Source organism: Aphidius gifuensis, linkage group LG6 (genome assembly GCF_014905175.1).
Source record: "Aphidius gifuensis isolate YNYX2018 linkage group LG6, ASM1490517v1, whole genome shotgun sequence".
Classification (NCBI taxonomy): Eukaryota; Metazoa; Arthropoda; class Insecta; order Hymenoptera; family Braconidae; genus Aphidius; species Aphidius gifuensis.
The window spans coordinates 4,316,489-4,338,134 of record NC_057793.1 but is presented as its reverse complement, the minus strand read 5'-3'; the positions used below and the strand labels follow the sequence as shown (position 1 = coordinate 4,338,134).

Sequence of the window (21,646 nt, the reverse complement as noted above, 5' to 3'; positions counted from 1 at the left end):
CCTTTCAAAACTATTGATGAAAAAAAAATATCAGTAATAACTTTTGCTCCCTAACTAAGTTTTTTTTTTTTCATCTATTGGTCTGGTTTGAAGATAAACTAAAAAAAAGGCTTTTTGAAATATATTTTTTTTTTTTTTTGTAAATTATAACTTTACTCCATTTTGAATGAGGTCATACATACGGCAATTACATGTCTGCTAAATTTTCATTCTTTTTTTTTTTTTCTTACATTTTTTGATAATATTTTTCGATATATATATTCTTTTATTTTTCACCTAATTATAACTTCATTTTTATACCAAGATTTTTCATATATATATATTTTTATTTTTTATGTTTTTTTTTTTGCAGAAATATATTGTCCAGGTGGCAACATCAACTTTATTTTTTAACTACATTCATGAACATTTTACCTTCAAATAAACGATCGACGTTTATAAAGTTAATTCATTTTTTACTTAATTAATTAATTATTTATTTTATGCTTTTTATATTTATGTATTATCATTTTTTTTTTTTTTCTTTTTTCTTGTAGTACATCATTATTATTTATTTATTTTTGTCATAGAATAACATTAGGCATAATAGTTACATACATTACAATACATACATACAAATGCTCGACCACAAATTAAATTTTTCAAAACAAATCTACAATGTATATTAAATAAATTTTAATTTTTTCGAACATTCAGTGAGTTTTGAATAATAACAAAAAAAATATTTCACAATATTTATTATTTTTTTTCAATTATTATTATCACTCAATGATAAAAATAAAATTGTACATATTTTTTCAATATCATATTTTCAAATTAAAAATTAAAAGTGGTGCGAGCTTTTTGCGTTAGGTTTATGCAATTAAGCATTTTTTATAGAACCCATAAAATCACACGGATTATTTAACGCATATACATTCATTACGGAATCAATAATAATATATATTATGTACAGAGGGCAATTTTTCAAATAAATAAACTCGCAGTTAAATCAAATAATACCAATATATATAATTAATATTTGTTTTTGTAATGAATTTATATTTTTTTTTTTATATTATTTTTTGTTAATTATCATGATATATTTCAATTGACTATTAAATTATTTCCACACTGTTATTATCATTTTTTTATTTTTTATTTTTCATTTAAAATTAACAGCAATTATTATTATTGTTATTTGTAATTGTTAATTAAATAATAGCTGTTTAAATAATAATACAATGTATCGAAAAAGCCCAATAAATAATCATTTCTTTATTTTTTTTTATTTCAATATTTAAATAATTAAATGCTAATGATAAGTCCGTTTTATTTTCGTGGTCATTGATCGTATTTATTAAATTTATTAAATTAACATTTTTTTTCTGTTTAATATTATTATTATTATTTTGTTTAAATATTTCTAGAATATTTTGTTTTGCCATTCACAGTATTACATGTTATTAACTTGATGGTGATTATTAATTTTTATAAATGCGCCTACTTGTGCTGGCAAAAATAAATTAATAAATAATAATTAAATTAAAATATCAACAATTATTTATTGTAATGTAATTTATATTTCTTTATCACCAAAAAAATAAACAATATAAATAATTTAATTAAAATATATATTTGCCCCAGCAAGAGAGAAAGAGAGAGAGTTTCTATCCTAATCAGGCAGATTTTTATTAGTATTTTTTTTTTATCAAGTCATACGCAGAACATGTATACTTTTTTTCAAATGTGTTAATTTTTTTATGTATGTGTTTTATGTACTTTATGTAAATTCATCATTTCCATGTGAATTGTTTTTTTTTTTTTTTTTTTTATAATAATTTTTCTTCTCTCTATTCATGATGTTGTAATTTGTATATTTCATATTCGATTTTCATGGTTAATATGAATGCTTGTCGAGGACAATATAATTTAATTTCATTAATTTTTTGTAAATAGTGATTAAACTGTTGGGGCATCTTAGCAATTGCAATTTGTTGTTGATGGATTTGTTGGTTGATCAGTAAGCCGTTGACCTTTTGCTGCTCCAGCACCACCAGCCATTAAATTTGGATCATTGTCAAGTGATTCACTCATTTTATCGCATATTATATCAACAAGTTGTTCAAATACCGCCTGTAAAATTTAAAAATATAATAAAGCTACTAAATAATATATTATTTTGATATTTTATTTACCTTAACATTGATATTTTCCTTGGCAGATGTTTCGAAAAATTGTACACCCAATTGTTCAGCCAATTGTTTACCTCTTTCAAAACTAATTACTCGCTCATCTTCCATATCACACTTGTTACCAACAAGTATAACCTGAGCATTATCCCAAGAGTAGGTTTTTATCTGTGTTATCCAATCTTGTACTGAATTAAATGATTCCTCATTTGTTATATCATACATGAGAATAAAACCCATAGCACCTCTGTAATAAGCTGTGGTAATTGTACGGTATCTTTCTTGACCAGCTGTATCCTATATTTTTAATTTAAAACATTTTTAAATTTCATATTAATTTCATCTTTCAATTAAATATTTAATCATTTATTCAATCTATACAGTTAAATTGAATTTTAAATTTAAATATACACTTGTTCTATTGATTTTACAAATTGTAAGAGACTTTTTTCTTTTATTTTTATTGGAGATTTTTTTTTCTATCGCTCTTTTTTTGTAGATGTAAATTATTTATTGAAATTATTTTGTTTAATTTAATATATATCTAATACTGACCCATATTTGAAGTTTGACTCTTTTATCATGACGAAATACAGTTTTGACTTTAAAATCAATTCCAACAGTTGATACAAATGCTGATGTAAATGAATCATCAGCATAACGAAATAAAAATGATGTTTTACCTACTGATGAATTACCAATTATTAATAATTTAAACATGTAATCAAAATTTTGATCCGCGGCATCCTTTTGCCATTTTGGATCTTGTCCCGCCATCTGTAAAAAATTAAAAATTATAAATAATATTAATCAATTTACATGATTATAAACAAAAAAAATAAATTTATTATTTTATATTTATTTTATTGATGAAGAAATTGAAAGTTTATATTTTTAATATTATTATAATCGATTTAATCGATACCAAATTATTATTTGATGATGTTATCTCAACAATTGACATCATTCGTGCCATTCTTGTTCGCAATCCGAGTCCGGAATCCCTCATGCTATCACTTCTATTATTAATTGATTTTCTAAACCACATTAATCTTTAGAAATTAATAAAAATACCAAAAATTAACAATAAAAAATATATTTTTTTTAATTTAATTAAACAAATAATTATTTATTTATAATATAATACTTTAAACGAATTTTTTTTCAATTAATTTTCAATTAATTTACGTGTTTTATTATTATTTTAGTCATATTATTCTTAACTAAGAAAAAAATTTTTTTTTAAATACTTTGACTATTAAAATAAAATATTTTTCGGAATATATATTTTCGAAATATTCAATACGGAACAACGCTATCAAAATAACAATTTAACAGTGAAAAGAAAATGAAAATAAATTATAAAATATAATAATTTTTTTTTTTTTAGTATTTTTATATTTTTTTTTATATCAAGACCAGCTTGAGTGTTATCGGCTGAACTAGACTGTTTAATTTTTTTTTCATCGTGGCAACAATTAGACTGGTCACGTGATAAAAAAAAATAACAATAATAAATGAAATAAATAAATAAAAAAAAAAAAGAAAATACGTATTGAAGAAAAACGTCAAAGTATTAGACGACATGACATTGAAGTATAGGCATGCATATGATCAAACAATATTAATCATTTGAATGCCAAGCAATTAAATGACGTTTTTTGATGGTCAAGTTGCCTCGTAAATAAATAATACATACATCCTCTCTCACATATGCAAATTTAACTATCAAATTCCAAAGATTTTAGATTGCCATATGTCGATACGAGAATACTCTCAGACATAATCAATAAACATTGTCACATTTAATACCTACATCTACACAAAATTCAAATATCTATATCTATTTTTTCATACCCGAATTTTATCTATAAACAAATTATATTTACCTAAAAATAAAATTAATTTATAAAACATTTCTATTGATAAAAAATAAATATTTTTTTTTAATTTTTTAAACTTGTTAATTAACAAACTATTAGTATAAAAAAATACAGAGTAACCATGCAAACATGATTGATGATAAAGAAAAGAAAATTGATCAATTCAACTGTTGATAATAAAAATAAAGAAAAAAAAATCTACTGTGCAATACCGAGGTCGAGTTGAGAGCCTGTAAGATTCCTTTTTCATCCCTTCGTCAAATGGCCCCTGACTTTTGACATGAGTAACAATACTTGTACCCACCCTCGTGACATACTGCCCGATATAAAAAATATATTCCCATAAAATTACATTCAAACTTTTTATTGATCCTCATAATTAAACTTTATTTTTAATTAATTTTCTCGAAAAAAAAAAAAAAGTAAATAATTGTTACTTTTTTTTTTTTCTTTATAATTTTATTTACTAACATAAATTCGAGAGATAAAAACAATAATAATAATAATCATGAAATAGGTCAATTTGTAAAAAAAAATATTAATGTTAAAAAAAAAAAAAAAAAATTGTAGAGAATAAACTAGTCTATCTATTTTCTCCACCCAGATTAATCGATTACTTTTATGTTTCACGATGAATTGAGTCGATAAAAATCGCTCTTTTATTTTTTTATCATCTCAGTGCAACATTTATAGTTTTTTTTTTTTATTTATATATTGTTGTTGTTATTTGTTGTATTTTTTTTTTATTTGAACATGAAATAGGGGCACAACGATCACCGTGAATTTGACCCACATTCAAGGACAATATCAAGGTGGTTTAAGTTTTTATATAACCAAGGATATAAATGACGGGAAATCGTTGAGGGGAAAGACGAATAGTATGTATATATCAACGAGGGCATACATCCACACAATCATATATTATATACTAACGGAAACAAAATACGAATATTGCTATCGCATAGAAATTAATGTGTGCATGATATTACGAGAAAGTAGGTAAAAATAAAAATAATTATACATGCTGCTCTGAATTGATAAAATAAAAATAAAAATAAAATTTAAGGGTAGCTATGTGTAAGTGTGTACATAGAAAAATATAAAACCTTGAGACGAAATGTTCAATATTATATACAAAATTCAATGGTGTGGTTTTAGAAAAAAAAATCAATGTAAAGGCTGGGCAAGAAAATTCTCATCCTGATCTTGCGAGGCATTTTTCATTTTAGTTAATTCTTTTTTACTCAGAGGCTAATTAAGACGAATAATATATATGCAAATATCATTTATTTTTTTTCCTCCCTTATTCCAGATGTTGAAGAGGGCCTATGACGTTGGTGATGTGAGTGACGTAGACAACGTCAAGCGCACTCATTGGCAAATTAAAAAAGACATTTATACTCTAGCTTTAAATTAATAGCTTTTTTTTTTTTTTAAATTAAAATTATTATTTTTAAAATTAACAGATTTAATTATTTATTTATAATAATTATTTTTTTAACACTTTTTAAGGAAAATTAATCATACCTAGAGGGTTGTTTTTTGGACTATTTATTTAACAATTAATACACTTGATAATTTCGACACTTTGAAGTCAATATTTATTGGCAGATTTTATGGTATTATTTGAACACTTGATAATCACTATAAAAATATAATAATAAACATTTACGTTAAATTAATTATTTAAAATGAAAATTAAAAAAAAAATCACAATTTTTTTTTTAAACTTTTTTTTTTCTTGTATTATCACGTTTTATTCACGATTAAAATGTCGAATGAACTGGCCTCGATGTTAAAGCGTCGTCGCACACCACTGTTGTACAATACAATACAGCTAAAATATCGACTATTTCGAAGAGACTCCCGCCTGTATCCAATCGTGAGCTTGCCTTTTTGCGCTTGCGTATTTTTTATTATCACTGTTAAAAAGTATATAATATATATTGCCTGATGAAAATGAAAAAAATGAAAAAAATTCTAATATTATTGGAAAGAAAATAAAATATATTGTTTTATTTCTTTTTTTTCTTTTTGTTTTTTAATTGTTTTTTATTTCATTTGTAATTTCGAAAATGTATTTTATCATTTCGATAGGTACATATGATACGTCACTCTTGAATTACCAACCAACTTGTTGATTATTTTCATATTTTTATTTTTAAATAGTTTTTTTTCTTTTTTTTTTTTTTATTAGGTAATTGAGAAAATTTTCTGGAGAGAAGATGGAAGAGTTTAATTGATTTTTTGAATGATAGATTGAACTGTAGAAAATAATTGGCTAATTGGATGAATTATTAATTTATTATTTAAATTTTAATTATTGTCTTGGGAATTTGTCTTTTGGTAATCATGATGAAGCAACTGTCGCATGAGTGAAGCATATGATTTTAAGCTCTGAAATTTATGGAATAGTTTTATTTAACTGTTATAATGTCAGAAGAAAAATTCTACGAAATTCGATTATAAAGTTGGTATATTTAATTTTCAGCAAACACGCAAACAAATCACCAACAAATATTTCCACTCTTGTATATTTAATTGAAAAATCAAATTTATCAAAATTATATTTAAATTTCAGAGCGGATGAATTAAAAATAAATATTAAATCTAAAATAATTATCCTTTTGTAATTAAAAATTGTTTAACAAATAAATGATGTATTCCTTTTGAAGAAAAAAATTATTTACAAGGTATAATTAAACATATGAAGTCTTAAAAAAAAAAAAAAGAATCTCCTTTTATTGTGGCTTAATTGACATGAGTAACGTGGTTATGTCAAAAACACAAAATGTTTAAAAAAACTGATAATAATTTTCCCCATGTCAGTAGAAATAAACTAAAAATACGAAAAAGTAATTATTAAAAAATAAATCTACGTGATATTTTTCAAAAAAAAAATTAATTGCTTTTTAAATTAAAGTTGAAGTCAAGCCAAAGGAATATAATGACTCAAATCCTCCAGAAATTGTTGATCAAATGGAGCTTATTGAAGATTTTTCAAAAAATCCAAATGCAAGTTTTAAGTACATGATTTATTCTGTCGAACGTTCCTCAAAATATTTCACGCCTTATGCACTCAAGTAAGTTGTCAATTTTATCAATACTTAAACGAGTTGTCCGCTCAAATATATTTTTTTTTTTTTTTTTGACTTGTTAAATTAACAGGATAGTATCGTACAAAGATGTTGGTCGCACATACATGACGATAAGTTCAAGTGGTGTGACTCAATATGCTCAAAACTCCGTAACATTTACACCACTTTGCCGGTGGAAAAGAGAGTACATTTTCTATCTTAAGCTTATGAAGGTAATCTAATTTATAAATCTAAAAATTAAAAATTATTTTTCTACTTTATATTGGACTGTATTTCTTACAGATAAAATTTTTTTCAAACTATCCACTTTGGAAAGCTCTATATTATCTAAAAAAATATATAAAAATTAAAAAATTCAACAAGGCCAAAAATTATATTGGCAAAAATTTATTTATCTGTGATAATATCATTGGAAATTCAATTTTAAAAATTAATCACATGTTTTGCAATTTTTTTGATGAATCATTTTTCGATTCTAGTATTATTCAAAACATGACACTATTTGAATTTGTCGAATTACAGGTAACACATATTAATTATTCAATATAAAAAATTTAAAAATAATAATAAATTAATTTTCCATTTAGTTTATTAAATTGGAAAATGTTAAAAAAAAATTAGACAATTTACGAATAATTATTGTAGAAATTATTTATAAGGCGTGTCTTGAGTCTTTATTTGAGGCAGGATATACAATCGATGATTCAAATATTACATTTTCCCAAACAATTTATGGTAAACTTGGTGAATTTTCAAACAAAATATCTTTACCAAATAATAATAGTAATAGTACCCTCAAAATGAGTTTCATTGAACAGGCTAATAAAAGAGAAAAATGTCATCGTTTATCAAAGTGAGTTTATTTAAAAATTCAACACTCCATTTTATTATTAACATACTTTTTATATTTTAAATTCAATTTTACTTATCTGATTGTGTATTTTTTTTTTTTACTTTAATTTAGTTTTAGCTTTATTCAATTGATTGAGTATGATTATTTATTTTTTTTTCTTTTTGAATGGCATTCTAGTTTTATTCACTTGATTGATTATGTTACTGTCAACATGATGCATGATTTATTAGAAAAAACATATATTCAATTTTTTAAAGTATTAAAAATACATACTGATTTTTTGTCTGTTGATGAAGAGATGGATTGTACTTTAGTCAATACTGAAATTGAAAATTCACGACCTACTGACTCTCCCTACAAAGTATTGATTTGTTCTAAATTAATATTCATTTTATATTATTTGTTTTTAATTTAATGGGCCATTTGTTTTTTTAACTTTTGTATAAAAAATAGGAGCCTTATTTTTTAGTTGATATGATTATATCAGCTGATGGTGTCATCACAATAGATCCACTGGAAAATGTATTCAATTTTGTCATGTCGACAATTCAAACAATTTGGACTGAAACAATCATCAAAATAAAACCACTTTTAACAGATTCACATTTTCAATGTTTCACAAAGTAAAATATACATATAAAAAAATACAAAATTTATTTATAAAATAATATTTATGTTTATTTATTTTTAGGCCAATAATAAATCATAAAATTTTGAAAAATAAATTATCTGGTGAACCACCCAATGTCAATGATATAATAAAACAAAGTACAATAATTGAAAATTTAATAAATAAAATAAATATTATATTTAAAAAAAATTTTATAATTATTCATAAATATTTGAGTAATTATTTAAACATTGAAAAATTTTATATGGATAATATTATGTTTGATGATAATATAATACGTCAAAATAAAAATTGTAATTTAATTAAAGAATTATGTGAAAAATATAAAAATGAAATTGATTGTATAAACAATGTTGTTGATGTTAAATCAATTGGTATATTTAATTTAAAAACTGATAGATTCAAAACCAAGGCATTATCAGCAACGTTAAATAAAAAAAAAATTCTTGTAACTGTTGTACCTGGGTAATTAAAATTTATATAAATTTATACAAATGAAAATGAAATAAATGTTTTTTGCATTTCTAATAGAACTGGAAAATCAAAAGCTGATGAGTTGCTAAAAAAAACACAAGAAGCTAAAAGTTATCTTGAGAGTGATCCAACAACAGCTGATGAATACTTTGAATTTTTAAAATATGTTGATAAAGCACAACAATATGCTGATACCTTGGAGCACCAATTGGATTACGTCAAAGAAATTTATGATGTTATTGATGAATATGGAATTCCTGTTTCTGACGAGGATATTGATCGTTACTTGGTAAATTTATTTATTAAAAAACAAAAATAAAATTAAACTTGATTATTTTTTTGTTTATTTTTTTCAGAGTATAAGTGCCCAGTTGTCGAGTCTGCGAAGAGCTGTTGATAGACGTCTAGAAGACAGAGAAACACTTGTTGAAAAATTTAATATAAATATAGAAATTGAAATTAAAAAATTAACTGAAATAGTTTCACGAATAAATGACAAAATAGTTGTAAATATAATTTTTGAATATACAAATTTTTGTTTTATAGTTTTAATTAAATTAAATATTATTATTTCTATTGTTAAGGAACCTTGGCTTTTGGATATTGAAAGTGATACTTATGAATGTCTAGAAACTCTTGATGAATATACAGACACACTTAAAATATGTACAAATAAACTTGAAGAATTTCAATCACATCAAAAACGTTTAAAACTTGAAATATCACGTTTAGAAATTTTATCACATGTTACAAATGAAGTTAAACTAAGAAAATTACTGTGGGACAGTAAAATATCATGGGCTGATTTTATTGTTGATTGGTACACTGCTGATTTTAATACTCTAAATGTTGATGAAATAACAAATATAACAAATAAATATTTAAAAAATATAATACAACTTGAAAAAGGTTTACCAATTAATAATGTATTACCAAAGCTAAAAGAAGACGTTGAAATAATACGTGATAAATTACCAGTTATAAGTTATTTACGTAATTCAAATTTAAAAACTCGTCATTGGATTAAAATTGAAAAGCTATTAAATTATAATTATCAACCAGATATAGTAAAGTTAACATTACAATTTTTTGATGATATTGATGCATTTTTATACTATGATGAATTATTAGAAATATCTGGTTCAGCAACATCAGAAGCAAATCTTGAATCAATGCTCAATAAAGTACAAGATATTTGGAAAAATCTTGAATTTATTATAATACCACATAAAAATTCAAAAGATGTATTTATACTTGGTAGTTTGGAAGAAATTCAAGGAGCCCTAGATGAAAGTAATATCAACATACAAACAATTGGTGCATCTCGTCACGTAGCACCTATTAAACCACGATTGGATGAATGGTCAAAACAATTGGATTTATTTTCACAAACACTTGTAAAAAATATTTCTTCTTTGTTTATTTCTTTATTGTTTTATTTTATATTGTATTTTTTTATATTACTTATTTTAAATAGGAAGCTTGGCAGTATTGTCAACAACAATGGATGTATCTTGAGGCAATATTTTCTGCTCCAGATATTCAACGGCAATTATCAGATGAAGCAAATCTTTTTACCACAGTTGATAAATCTTGGAAGGATATTATGAGAAAAACTGCAAAGGTTTTATTATTTTTTTTTTGTTGAATAATTAAATGAAATAATTAAATGATGAATATTATATAGATGCCTTTGGCAATGGTTGCCGGGACACAATCGGGTCTCTTGGAACAGCTAGAAAAAAATAATAAAAATCTTGATGAAATTACAAAATGTCTTGAGGCATATCTTGAAACAAAACGTATTGCATTTCCAAGATTTTTCTTTCTTTCAAATGATGAACTTCTTGAAATTCTTGCACAAGTAATTTTTCATTTTTATGAAATTACATTATATACAAATAAACATTTTTTTTTTTTTTTATCTCATAGACAAAAAATCCTCATGCAGTACAAAAACATTTACAAAAATGTTTTGATGCAATTTATCGTTTAGAATTTGCAACAAAATCCAATAATTCAATTGGCAAAGAGCCAATATTGACAACAGATATTTTAGCAATGTTATCACCAGAAGGTGAACGAGTTATCCTTGTTGGTGATATAAAAGCAAAAGGAAATGTTGAAAATTGGCTGGGAAAAGTTGAAGAATCAATGTTTATTTCATTAAAAAAAAAAATGAAATTAGCAATATTAGATCTTAAAAAAAGAGGTAGAAATAAATTTTTATCATCTCATCCATCACAAATTGTTTTAACAGTATCACAAATATTTTGGTCAAAAAATGTTCATATAATTTTTGAAAGTAAAAATATTGAAAATTCAATGCGTTCATTTGAACAAAAATGTTATTCAGTAAGTAAAAAATAATATTAAATTTTATTTTTCCAATAAACAACAATTTCAAAATTAAAATTTCAAAATCAATTAATAGGATTTAAATGAACTTGCTGCAATGGTACGACAAGAACTACCAGCATTAGAACGTGATGTTATAATAAATTTAATAACAATTGATGTACATGCAAGAGATATTATAACATCATTGGTAAATTCAAAAGTATCATCAAGTCAATCATTTGAATGGACAAAAAATTTACGTTATTATTGGGATGATAATATGAATAATTGTTTAGCACGTATGAGTAACGCTGAATATTTATATGGCTATGAGTATCTTGGTGCACAAAAAAGGCTCGTTATAACACCACTAACTGATAAATGTTATTTATGCTTAATGGGTGCACTACAACTTGATCTTGGTGGTGCACCAGCTGGTCCAGCTGGTACTGGTAAAACAGAAACAACAAAAGATTTAGCAAAAGCACTTGCAATACAATGTGTTGTATTTAATTGTTCCGAAGGTCTTGATTTTAAAATGATGGGTAGATTTTTTTCTGGTCTAGCAACATCTGGTGCATGGTGTTGTTTTGATGAATTTAATCGTATTGATATTGAAGTATTATCTGTTATTGCACAACAATTAATAACAATTAAAAATGCAAAAATATCTAAATTAAAAAAATTTTTATTTGAAGGACGTTTTATTAAACTTGTTATGTCATGTGCAACATTTATAACAATGAATCCTGGTTATGCTGGACGTACTGAATTACCAGATAATCTTAAATCATTATTTAGACCAATATCAATGATGGTACCTGATTATAAACTCATTGCTGAAGTTACATTATACTCTGAAGGTTTTGAAACATCTAAAAAATTATCAATTAAAATGACACTTATGTATACATTATGTAGTGAACAATTATCACAACAAGATCATTATGATTTTGGTATGAGAGCTGTTAAAAGTGTTCTTGTTATGGCTGGTAGTTTAAAAAGAAATAATCCAGATAAAAGTGAAGATGTTGTATTGATATGTGCACTACGTAATAGTAATTTACCAAAATTTTTAGCTGATGATGCTGAACTTTTTGTTGGTATTTTAGCTGATTTATTTCCTAATACAGTTTTACCAGATGATGATTATGGAATTTTTCAAGATACAATTATCAAGGTAAAATTTATAAATAAATAAATGCTTTAATTTAGAAATTTAATTGTCTATGTATTTTAGGTAATGGAGGATAAATTATTACAACCAGAAAAATCATCAATTAAAAAAATAATTCAATTGCATGAAACAATGCAAGTTAGACATGGTGTGATGCTTGTTGGACCAACTGGAGCTGGAAAAACAACTCTTCTTCATGTGAGATAAATATAAAATTATTCAAAAAAAAAAAGATACAAAAAATATTAAATAATTTATAAATTATTCTAGACACTAAGTGAAACTTATATTAAATTAAATGAAATGGAAGAACCTGGTGTATATAATAAAAATGTAAATATGTATACATTAAATCCAAAAGCAGTGACAATGGGTGAATTATACGGTGAAATTGATTTAATGTCAAATGAATGGCGAGACGGTTTATTGGGTTCAATAATACGTACAGTGTGTTCAGTTAATAATGATGATCATCAATGGGTGATCTGTGATGGTCCAGTTGATGCTTTATGGATTGAAAATATGAATACTGTTCTTGATGACAATAAAATGTTATGTTTAGCAAATTCTGAGAGAATAAAATTTACGCCATATGTTAAAATGATATTTGAAGTTATGGATTTAGCACAAGCATCACCAGCAACAGTATCAAGATGTGGAATGGTTTATGTTGATCCATCAGAACTTGGTTGGATGCCATACGTTAAAACTTGGATAAATAAAATTGCCAATATTTTACCAAATAAAGAAGCGAAATTGTTAATTCATCAACTTTTTGATAATTACATACAAGATGGATTGTTATTTTTTAAAAAATATTGTGATCATGCTATTGGACAAGTTGATATTAGTAAAGTCAATATGGTTTGTAGTTTATTGGAGAGTATATTTAAAGAAAAAGGTGCATTTGATAAAACACTGGATAAAACAAGAATGAGAACCTTTATTGTTCAAGCATTTATATTCTCATATATTTGGGGTATTGGAGGAAATATTATTGACACATCACGTGAAGCATTTGAATTATTTATCAATAATCAATTTGCTGATAATACTGATGCCAGGTAAATTAATTTAATCATCAATAATCATTTTTTTTTAATTAAATTAAATCGTTCTTCAAGGTTACCAGCATCCGGTGATTTATGGAATTTTTATATAAATGTTATTAATCAACGAATGGATTTATGGCTCAAACTAATGCCACCATTTATTTATGATGGTGATAAACCATTTTTTGAAATTCTTGTTCCAACAATTGATACTGTTAGATATGGATATATTATTAGTAAAATGATTGATGCAAAAAAACCAGTATTTGTTACTGGTGAAACTGGTATATAAAAATATACTAATTAATATTTATTAACATTTTTATTTTTTATTATTTTATTTATTTTATTTATTTTATATTCAAGGTGTTGGAAAAACAGTTATAGTCAAAGTTGTATTAAATTCATTACGTGAAACTGGAACATGGATCCCGGCAAATTTTAATTTTTCAGCTCAAACAAGTAGTAAAAGAACTCAAGAAATATTAGAGCTTAAACTTGAAAAAAAAAAACGTACATTACTTGGTGCACCAATTGGTAAAAAAATATGTATATTTGTTGATGATGTTAATATGCCACGTTATGATACATATGGATCACAACCACCAATTGAATTGTTACGACAAGTGTTAGATTTTCAAGGTTTTTATGATCGTGAAAAACTTTATTGGAAAGATATTGAAAATATTGTATTAGTTGCTGCATGTGCACCACCTGGAGGTGGAAGAAATCCACTTAGTCCAAGATTTACACGTCATTTTGGTATGCTTGTTGTACCAATGGCAACAGAATCATCATTAAAATCAATATTCAGGTAAATTATAAAATTATTTAAATTAACTATTATTGAAATTAATATTAATTATAAATTTTACAGATCAATTTTACAAGGTTTTTTGTCATTCAATGAATTTTCACAAGGTGTCATAAATATTTGTGATAAAATTGTCAATGCAACTGTTGAAATATATGATAAAATATCTGATGATCTTTTGCCAACACCTGAAAAAAGTCATTATGTATTTAATTTACGTGATTTATCAAAATGCATACAAGGTATAATGCAAGTTGAACCATCAACAACTCGTGATGCCAAACAAATGACAAGATTATTTTATCATGAATGTTTAAGAGTATTTCATGATCGTCTTATTGATACAAATGATAAAAATTATTTCTATCGTTTATTATCAAGCACTTGCTATCGAATATTTGGTGATGAAGTCATTCGTCTTCCAGCACAAACTGATGAAACAATTGATGAACCACCGATACTTTATTTTGGTGATTTTATGAATTTTGGAGCATCAAAAGAATCAAGATACTATGAAGAAATAACAAATGTTGTTAGAATGAAAGAAATTCTTCAGGTTTTATTTTTTTTTCATCAAATAGCATGTGTAAAATATTTTATTTAATTAAATGATTATCATTTTAATTTTATAGGATTATTTGGATGACTTTTGTCTGGTCGCAAATAAAGATATAAAATTAATATTTTTCACAGATGCAATTCAGCATTTGTGTCGTCTAGCAAGAATATTAAGATCTGAAAGAGGTCATGGTTTGTTGGTTGGTGTTGGTGGAATGGGTAAACAAAGTTTAACTCGACTGGCATCACATTTAAATGGATATCCGTAAGTATTTAACATTAAAGACAATTAAATTATTATTTATTTTTGTGTTGTTTTTCTTTCAAGATGTTCGCAAATTGAAGTTTGTCGTGGATATGATATTAATTCATGGCATATTGATCTACGTGAATTTTATTTAAACCCAGGTGCATATGCTAAAGATGCTACATTTTTATTTACTGATACACAAATTGTTGTTGAAGAATTTCTTGAAGATATAAACAATACTCTTAATTCTGGTATTTTATTTTAAATTAAAGCATAATTTATTGATTTATTTTTATATTTAATTTTTAATGGATATTCATTAGGAGAAGTGCCAAATTTATTTGAAGCTGATGAATTAGAAAAAGCTATAATTGCAACAAGACCAGCAGCTAAAGATGCTGGAATAAGTGAAGAAAATCGTGATGAAATATTTGATTTTTTTATAAGTCGTGTACGTAATCATTTGCATTTAGTACTGTGTATGAGTCCAGTTGGTGATGCATTTCGGTTAGTAAATTATTGCTGTTATTATTTCAATAATAATCACAATGTATAATCAATATATTTGATATTTGTATTGTCGTTTTAATATAATTTTAGTCGACGTTGTCGTATGTTTCCTTCGTTGGTAAATTGCTGTACCATCGATTGGTTTACAAAGTGGCCAAACGATGCATTATTATCAGTTGCTGAAACATGTATTGCTCCATTAATTATTGACAATACAAACAAAGTTAAATCCTTGGCATCAATTTGTGTTTTAATGCATCAAGTAATTTTATATATATTTTCATAAAAAAAATAAATTTAAAAAATAATAAAATTGTTTTTCTACAGAGTGTTGAAGATATGACTCACAGATATTTTACTGAAATGAAAAGACGATATTACACAACTCCCAGTAGTTATTTAGAACTTTTAAAATTATATTCATCGACATTAGAACGTAAAAATAAAGAGCTAACAACAATGAGAGCTAAAATTGAAAATGGATTAAATGTATTTATAAAAATTGATAAATTTATATTCGAATTTTTGGCTTATTTGTTAATGTATATTTTTAATTATTATTTAGAAACTCAATGAGACAAATGAGACAGTTGTAATAATGAAAAAAGATATTATTGAATTAGCACCACAATTAAAAATAAGCTCAGAACAAGTTACAAAATTAATGAAGGTCGTACAAAAACAAAAAGTTGAATGTGATAAAGTTCGTACAGTTGTCTTGGCTGACGAGGCACATGCCAAGGTAAATTTAATAATTTTAAACTTATCAAATTAAAAAACAAGAGTTAAACAATTTTTAATTGTATTAAATTTTAATTTTAAATAAAAGATAAAAGCAAATGAGACAGCATTACTTGAAGCAGAAGCACGTAAAGATTTAGAGTCAGCAATACCAGCTTTACAAGAAGCAGAAAAAGCATTAAAATCATTAAATAAAAATGACATTAATGAAATAAAAGTATTTCAAAATCCTCCAAATCTTGTACGTGTTGTTATGGAAGCTGTATGTTTACTTCTTGGTGAAAAAACTGATTGGCCATCAGCAAAATCTGTATTATCTGATGGACATTTTCTCGAACGTTTAGTCACATATCCAAAAGACAACATATCAAATAAATTGCTAAAAGATCTTGAAAAATATGTTGATAATCCAGATTTTTTACCACATATTGTTGCTAAACAAAGTAAAGTTTGTAAATCAATGTGTATATGGGTACGTGCAATATCTGGTTATGCAAAATTATATCGTATTGTTGAGCCAAAAAGAGAAAAATTAAAAGAAGCACAAATTGAACTACATAATATTGAAGATATATTACGTGAAAAACAAAAGGAATTATTTGAAGTTGAAGAAAAAATAATTAAACTTGAAGAACAATATAATTTAGCTGTTAATAATTTAGCTGAATTACAAGCAAATATTAGTTTAAGTGAAAAAAGATTAAAAAGATCTGGTAAATTAATTGTTGCTCTGGCTGATGAAGAAATACGTTGGAAAAAATCAATTTTAAATTTTAAAATTTTAATAAATAATCTTATTGGTGATGTATTATTGGCTGCTGGTGCATTGGCATATCTTGGTGCATTTACACAATCATACAGACAAGAATTATTAAATAATTGGCTGGATAAATGTCGAATCGAAAATATTGATATAACATCAAATTTTAGTTTAATTGGTGTACTTGGTGATTCTTATAAAATTAAATCATGGAATTTTTTTGGTCTTCCAAGAGATGATGTCAGTGCAGAAAATGCATTATTTGTAACACAAGCAAGACGTTGGCCTTTGATGATTGATCCACAAGAACAAGTAATAAATATCAAAAATAAAATCATTCAAACTTGTTTTAATATTTCAAAATTTGTATTTTAATTAGGCATACAGATGGATTAGAAATATGGAAATGGAAAATAGCATTAAAATATGTGAAATGACAAATCCAAATTTAATGAGAATAATGGAAAATTGTATTAGACTTGGAATGCCAATAATGCTGAATAATGTTGGTGAAGTATTAGATCCAAGTTTAGAGCCAATTTTACTTCAACAAGTATTTGTCCAGGTTAAATAAATTTTTATTATATAAATATTTATTTTTTCAAATAAATAATTAATTTAATTTTTGTTAATTTATAAAATTATCAGGCTGGAAAAACATTGATACGTCTGGGAAATAGTGACATTGAATATGAAAGCGGATTTAAACTTTATATGACAACAAAGTTGGGAAATCCTCATTATTTACCAGAAATATGTATCAAAGTAACAATTGTTAATTTTACTGTAACACCAAGTGGTCTTGAGGATCAATTACTAGCTGATGTTGTTAGACTTGAAAGACCAGATCTTGAAATAATGCGTGATGAATTAGTTGCAAATATAAATTATGATAAAACACAATTATTAATTATTGAAGATAAAATATTATCAATGTTGTTTAATTCTGGTGATAATATATTAGATAATGAAGAATTAATTGAAAGTTTAAATGACAGTAAAGAAACGTCAAAAATTATTGGAACCAGAGTTATTGATTCAGAAAAAACTGAACAGGATATTATTAAAGCACGTGATAAATATCGTTCAGTTGCAACTCGTGGATCTGTATTATTTTTTGTTGTATCTAGTCTCAATGAAATTGATCCAATGTATCAATTTTCATTGAAATATTTTAATCAGGTTTATCATTTTTTTTTTCATATTAAATTATCAAACCTTTCATAGATTATATTGTTTATTTTATTTTATTTTCAGCTATTTAATAATGTCATTGAGACAAGTAAAAAAAGTGAAAATATAAATGAACGTTTGCAAATTCTTTATGATAAAATTACACTTTCAATTTATTTAAATGTATCAAGAGGACTATTTGAAAAACATAAACTTATATTGAGCTTTATGTTCAATGTTGCGATACTATTGAATGAAAATAAAATTACTTATCCTCAATGGAATTTTATTCTCCGCGGTCCAGGACCAATTCAAGTGGTAAAATATACTTTTTATAAAAAACTAATAAATTAATAAATTAGCTACAAATAATTTTTAAATTAATCAATAAATACCAAATGAAAATTTATATACTGTAAAATTAAATAAATATATATTTCAACAGAAATCAAAACCTGATTACCCAACACTGAGCGAGACAACCTGGAAATCAATAAATTACTTGAATGAAAATTTCCCAAAATTTAATGGTCTATTGGAGGATGGATTGAAGCAAATTAATATAAAGCTGGATTACTTGGAAGAGGTAATAATAATAAATAAAAAATTAAATAAGATACTGAGATAATTTATCAAATATTTTATATAATTTATCAAGATAATCAACGTCATACCCGAGAACAATATAAAGAGCACTAAAAATTGGAATGAAAATTTAGACGACATTGAAAAATTAATGCTTATAAAATGTTTAAAAGAAGATAAATTAATATTTGGAATAAATGCATATATTAAAAAAAATTTAGGTCAACAATTTGTCGAGTCTTCAATAGTTTCTCTACCTGACATGTAACTAAAGATAATATTTATCTTAAAAAATTATAAATAAATAAAATCAATAAAATATTTTTATTTTTCAGTTATCCAGATACGTCAAATGTAACACCATTAATATTTATATTAAGTACAGGCTCTGATCCATTTGCATCATTTGTTAAATTTGCAATTGAAAAAGAATATAAAGATAAATACTCATCAATATCACTGGGTCAAGGTCAAGGACCAATTGCTGAAGAATTAATAAAAGAAGCTTGTAAAACTGGCAGATGGATATATCTACAAAATTGTCATCTAGCAAAATCATGGATGCCATCACTTGAACGAATTGTCATTGAAATAATTGAAGATAATAAAAGCATTGATAAAAATTTTCGTCTATTTTTAAGCTCAATGCCAAGCCCCTCATTTCCCGTAGCAATACTTGAAAATTCTGTTAAAGTTACAAATGAACCACCAAAAGGATTAAAAGCAAATATTAAACGTGAATTACATGATTTACCATCAAGCATATATGATGATAATGATAAAATTAATATAAATTTACAAAAAATGATATTTGGAGTATGTTTTTTTCATGCAATAATACAAGAAAGAAAAAAATTTGGTCCACTTGGTTGGAATATAAATTATGAATTTAGTGATAATGATCGTGAATGTTGTTTATTAAATTTAAAATTATTTTGTAATACTAATGATAATATTATACCTTGGAATGCATTAATTTATACAACTGGTGAAATAACATACGGTGGAAGAATAACTGACAATTGGGATTTGCGATGTTTAAAAACAATACTTGATAATTATTTATCACCAAAAACACTTGATGATAATTATTGCTATTCATCATCAGGAATATATTATTGTCCAGGCTATGATAATATAAATAAATATAAAGAATATGTTGATAAATTTCCATTGATTGAAGAACCAGAAATATTTGGTATGCATGAAAATGCAAATATAACATATCAATTAAATGAAACAAAAAATATTCTAAATACAATAATTGATATACAGCCAAAAATTAATAAAGATAATGATGATAAATCAAGTTCAGATATTGTTTATGAACTTGCACAAATTATTATGGATAAAATTGATATATCAATTGATCATGATAAATGTAATAAGGAACATTATAAAAAAGACACAACTGATCGTTTGCCATCATTGACAATTGTTTTGATACACGAAGTTGATAGATATAATAAACTTCTTGATAAAATTCATGTATCAATGGATAATTTACAAAGAGCAATAAAAGGTTTTGTTGTTATGTCTGATGAACTTGAATATGTATTTAATGCATTGATGAATAATCAGGTACCAAAATTATGGCACAATGTTAATGTTTATCCATCATTAAAAACACTTGGTAGTTGGATTAGAGATTTGGAGTTGAGAATTGATTTTATCAAGGTTTTTTTTTATTTCAATTTTATATATATATATATATCCTTGATTGTTAATAATAATTGTAGTTGATTGATTAATTGATTAATTTACCTTTTTTTTTGCTTAGATGTGGTTGATTGATAAGCTGCCAATATCATTTTGGTTCTCTGGTTTTTCTTTTCCTCAAGGATTTATCACTGGTGTACTTCAGACATATGCAAGAAAATATAATATTCCAATTGATCATCTTAAACTTGATTATACTGTGTTGAAAAAGGTACTGCGGCAAGAAGACATTGGAACTGCTCATTTTTCAACGAATAAAGAGGTTTTTATATATTTTTAAATTCTCTTATTGTTGATAGTGATTGGTATTTTTTTTTGCTAAATTTATTCTTATTCAATTTAAGGATCCAAAATTATATAAAGGTTTATCAAGCCCAGAAGATGGTGTATTTGTTCATGGATTATTTTTAGATGCTGCAAGATGGGATTTTAATGCTGCAGTACTTGTTGATGCTGCAATGGGTATGTGCTTCTTTTTTATTACTTTTCTTTCTTGAAAATATATTAATAGTTGTATGAAAAACTTGATAATTTAGGTGAGATGAATCCAAGTTTACCAGTTGTTCATATACTGCCAGTTGTGGTGCTTCCAGAAAATGATAAAAGATATGTATGTCCACTTTATAAAACAGCAATACGTGCTGGTGTATTGTCAACAACTGGACACAGTACAAATTTTGTTGTACCAATATTACTACCATCATCACGAGAACAGTCATACTGGATTCTCAAAGGTACAGCTCTTCTTATTCAAGTCACAGATTAATCAATAATAAACACCATAAAATCAAGACAATAAAAAAATATCACATTAAAAGAACTACATTAAAATAAGTAAAAACAAACTCTTTGATAAA

At 24.9% G+C, this 21,646-nt stretch overlaps 2 protein-coding genes across 2 annotated transcripts; one reads left to right on the top strand and one right to left on the bottom strand.

Moving 5' to 3' along the window:
- Positions 1 to 299: 299 nt before the first annotated feature.
- Positions 300 to 5,905, bottom strand: LOC122858972 (ras-related protein Rab-3). The gene is made up of 4 exons (XM_044162247.1): positions 5,582 to 5,905; positions 2,727 to 2,948; positions 2,178 to 2,468; positions 300 to 2,115 (listed from the first exon to the last, which is right to left on the bottom strand). Exons 2-4 carry the CDS (start codon positions 2,946 to 2,948, stop codon positions 1,960 to 1,962), a joined length of 669 nt encoding a protein of 222 aa, XP_044018182.1. The 5' UTR covers positions 5,582 to 5,905; the 3' UTR covers positions 300 to 1,959.
- Positions 5,906 to 6,845: 940 nt separating this feature from the next.
- LOC122859702 (dynein axonemal heavy chain 6) lies at positions 6,846 to 21,587 on the top strand. The gene is made up of 36 exons (XM_044163387.1): positions 6,846 to 6,909; positions 6,978 to 7,137; positions 7,223 to 7,364; positions 7,435 to 7,674; positions 7,740 to 8,005; positions 8,183 to 8,366; positions 8,459 to 8,628; positions 8,697 to 9,101; positions 9,168 to 9,399; positions 9,467 to 9,616; positions 9,695 to 10,507; positions 10,588 to 10,734; positions 10,798 to 10,974; positions 11,043 to 11,465; positions 11,545 to 12,630; positions 12,691 to 12,825; positions 12,898 to 13,691; positions 13,752 to 13,963; positions 14,046 to 14,493; positions 14,557 to 15,049; positions 15,126 to 15,316; positions 15,380 to 15,552; positions 15,625 to 15,808; positions 15,902 to 16,073; positions 16,139 to 16,300; positions 16,377 to 16,553; positions 16,641 to 17,624; positions 17,692 to 17,877; positions 17,961 to 18,494; positions 18,570 to 18,803; positions 18,931 to 19,071; positions 19,144 to 19,334; positions 19,406 to 20,747; positions 20,851 to 21,051; positions 21,134 to 21,251; positions 21,326 to 21,587. The coding sequence occupies exons 1-36, from the start codon at positions 6,846 to 6,848 to the stop codon at positions 21,553 to 21,555; spliced, it is 11,961 nt and encodes a 3,986-aa protein (XP_044019322.1). The 3' UTR covers positions 21,556 to 21,587.
- The last annotated feature ends 59 nt before the right edge of the window (positions 21,588 to 21,646 follow it).

What these genes read in the sequence shown, in the direction of transcription:
- LOC122859702 (XM_044163387.1), top strand. Translation starts at nt 6,846, where the DNA reads ATGTTTAAAAAAACTGATAATAATTTTCCCCATGTCAGTAGAAATAAA. An exon ending in TTCACGCCTTATGCACTCAA is followed by an intron (nt 7,138 to 7,222) that starts GTAAGTTGTCAA and finishes TTAAATTAACAG; the next exon opens with GATAGTATCGTACAAAGATG. An exon ending in TCACATTTAAATGGATATCC is followed by an intron (nt 15,317 to 15,379) that starts GTAAGTATTTAA and finishes TTTTCTTTCAAG; the next exon opens with ATGTTCGCAAATTGAAGTTT.
- LOC122858972 (XM_044162247.1), bottom strand. Translation starts at nt 2,948, where the DNA reads ATGGCGGGACAAGATCCAAAATGGCAAAAGGATGCCGCGGATCAAAAT. An exon ending in GAGTCAAACTTCAAATATGG is followed by an intron (nt 2,469 to 2,726) that starts GTCAGTATTAGA and finishes TTAAAAATATAG; the next exon opens with GATACAGCTGGTCAAGAAAG. An exon ending in AGGAAAATATCAATGTTAAG is followed by an intron (nt 2,116 to 2,177) that starts GTAAATAAAATA and finishes TAAATTTTACAG; the next exon opens with GCGGTATTTGAACAACTTGT.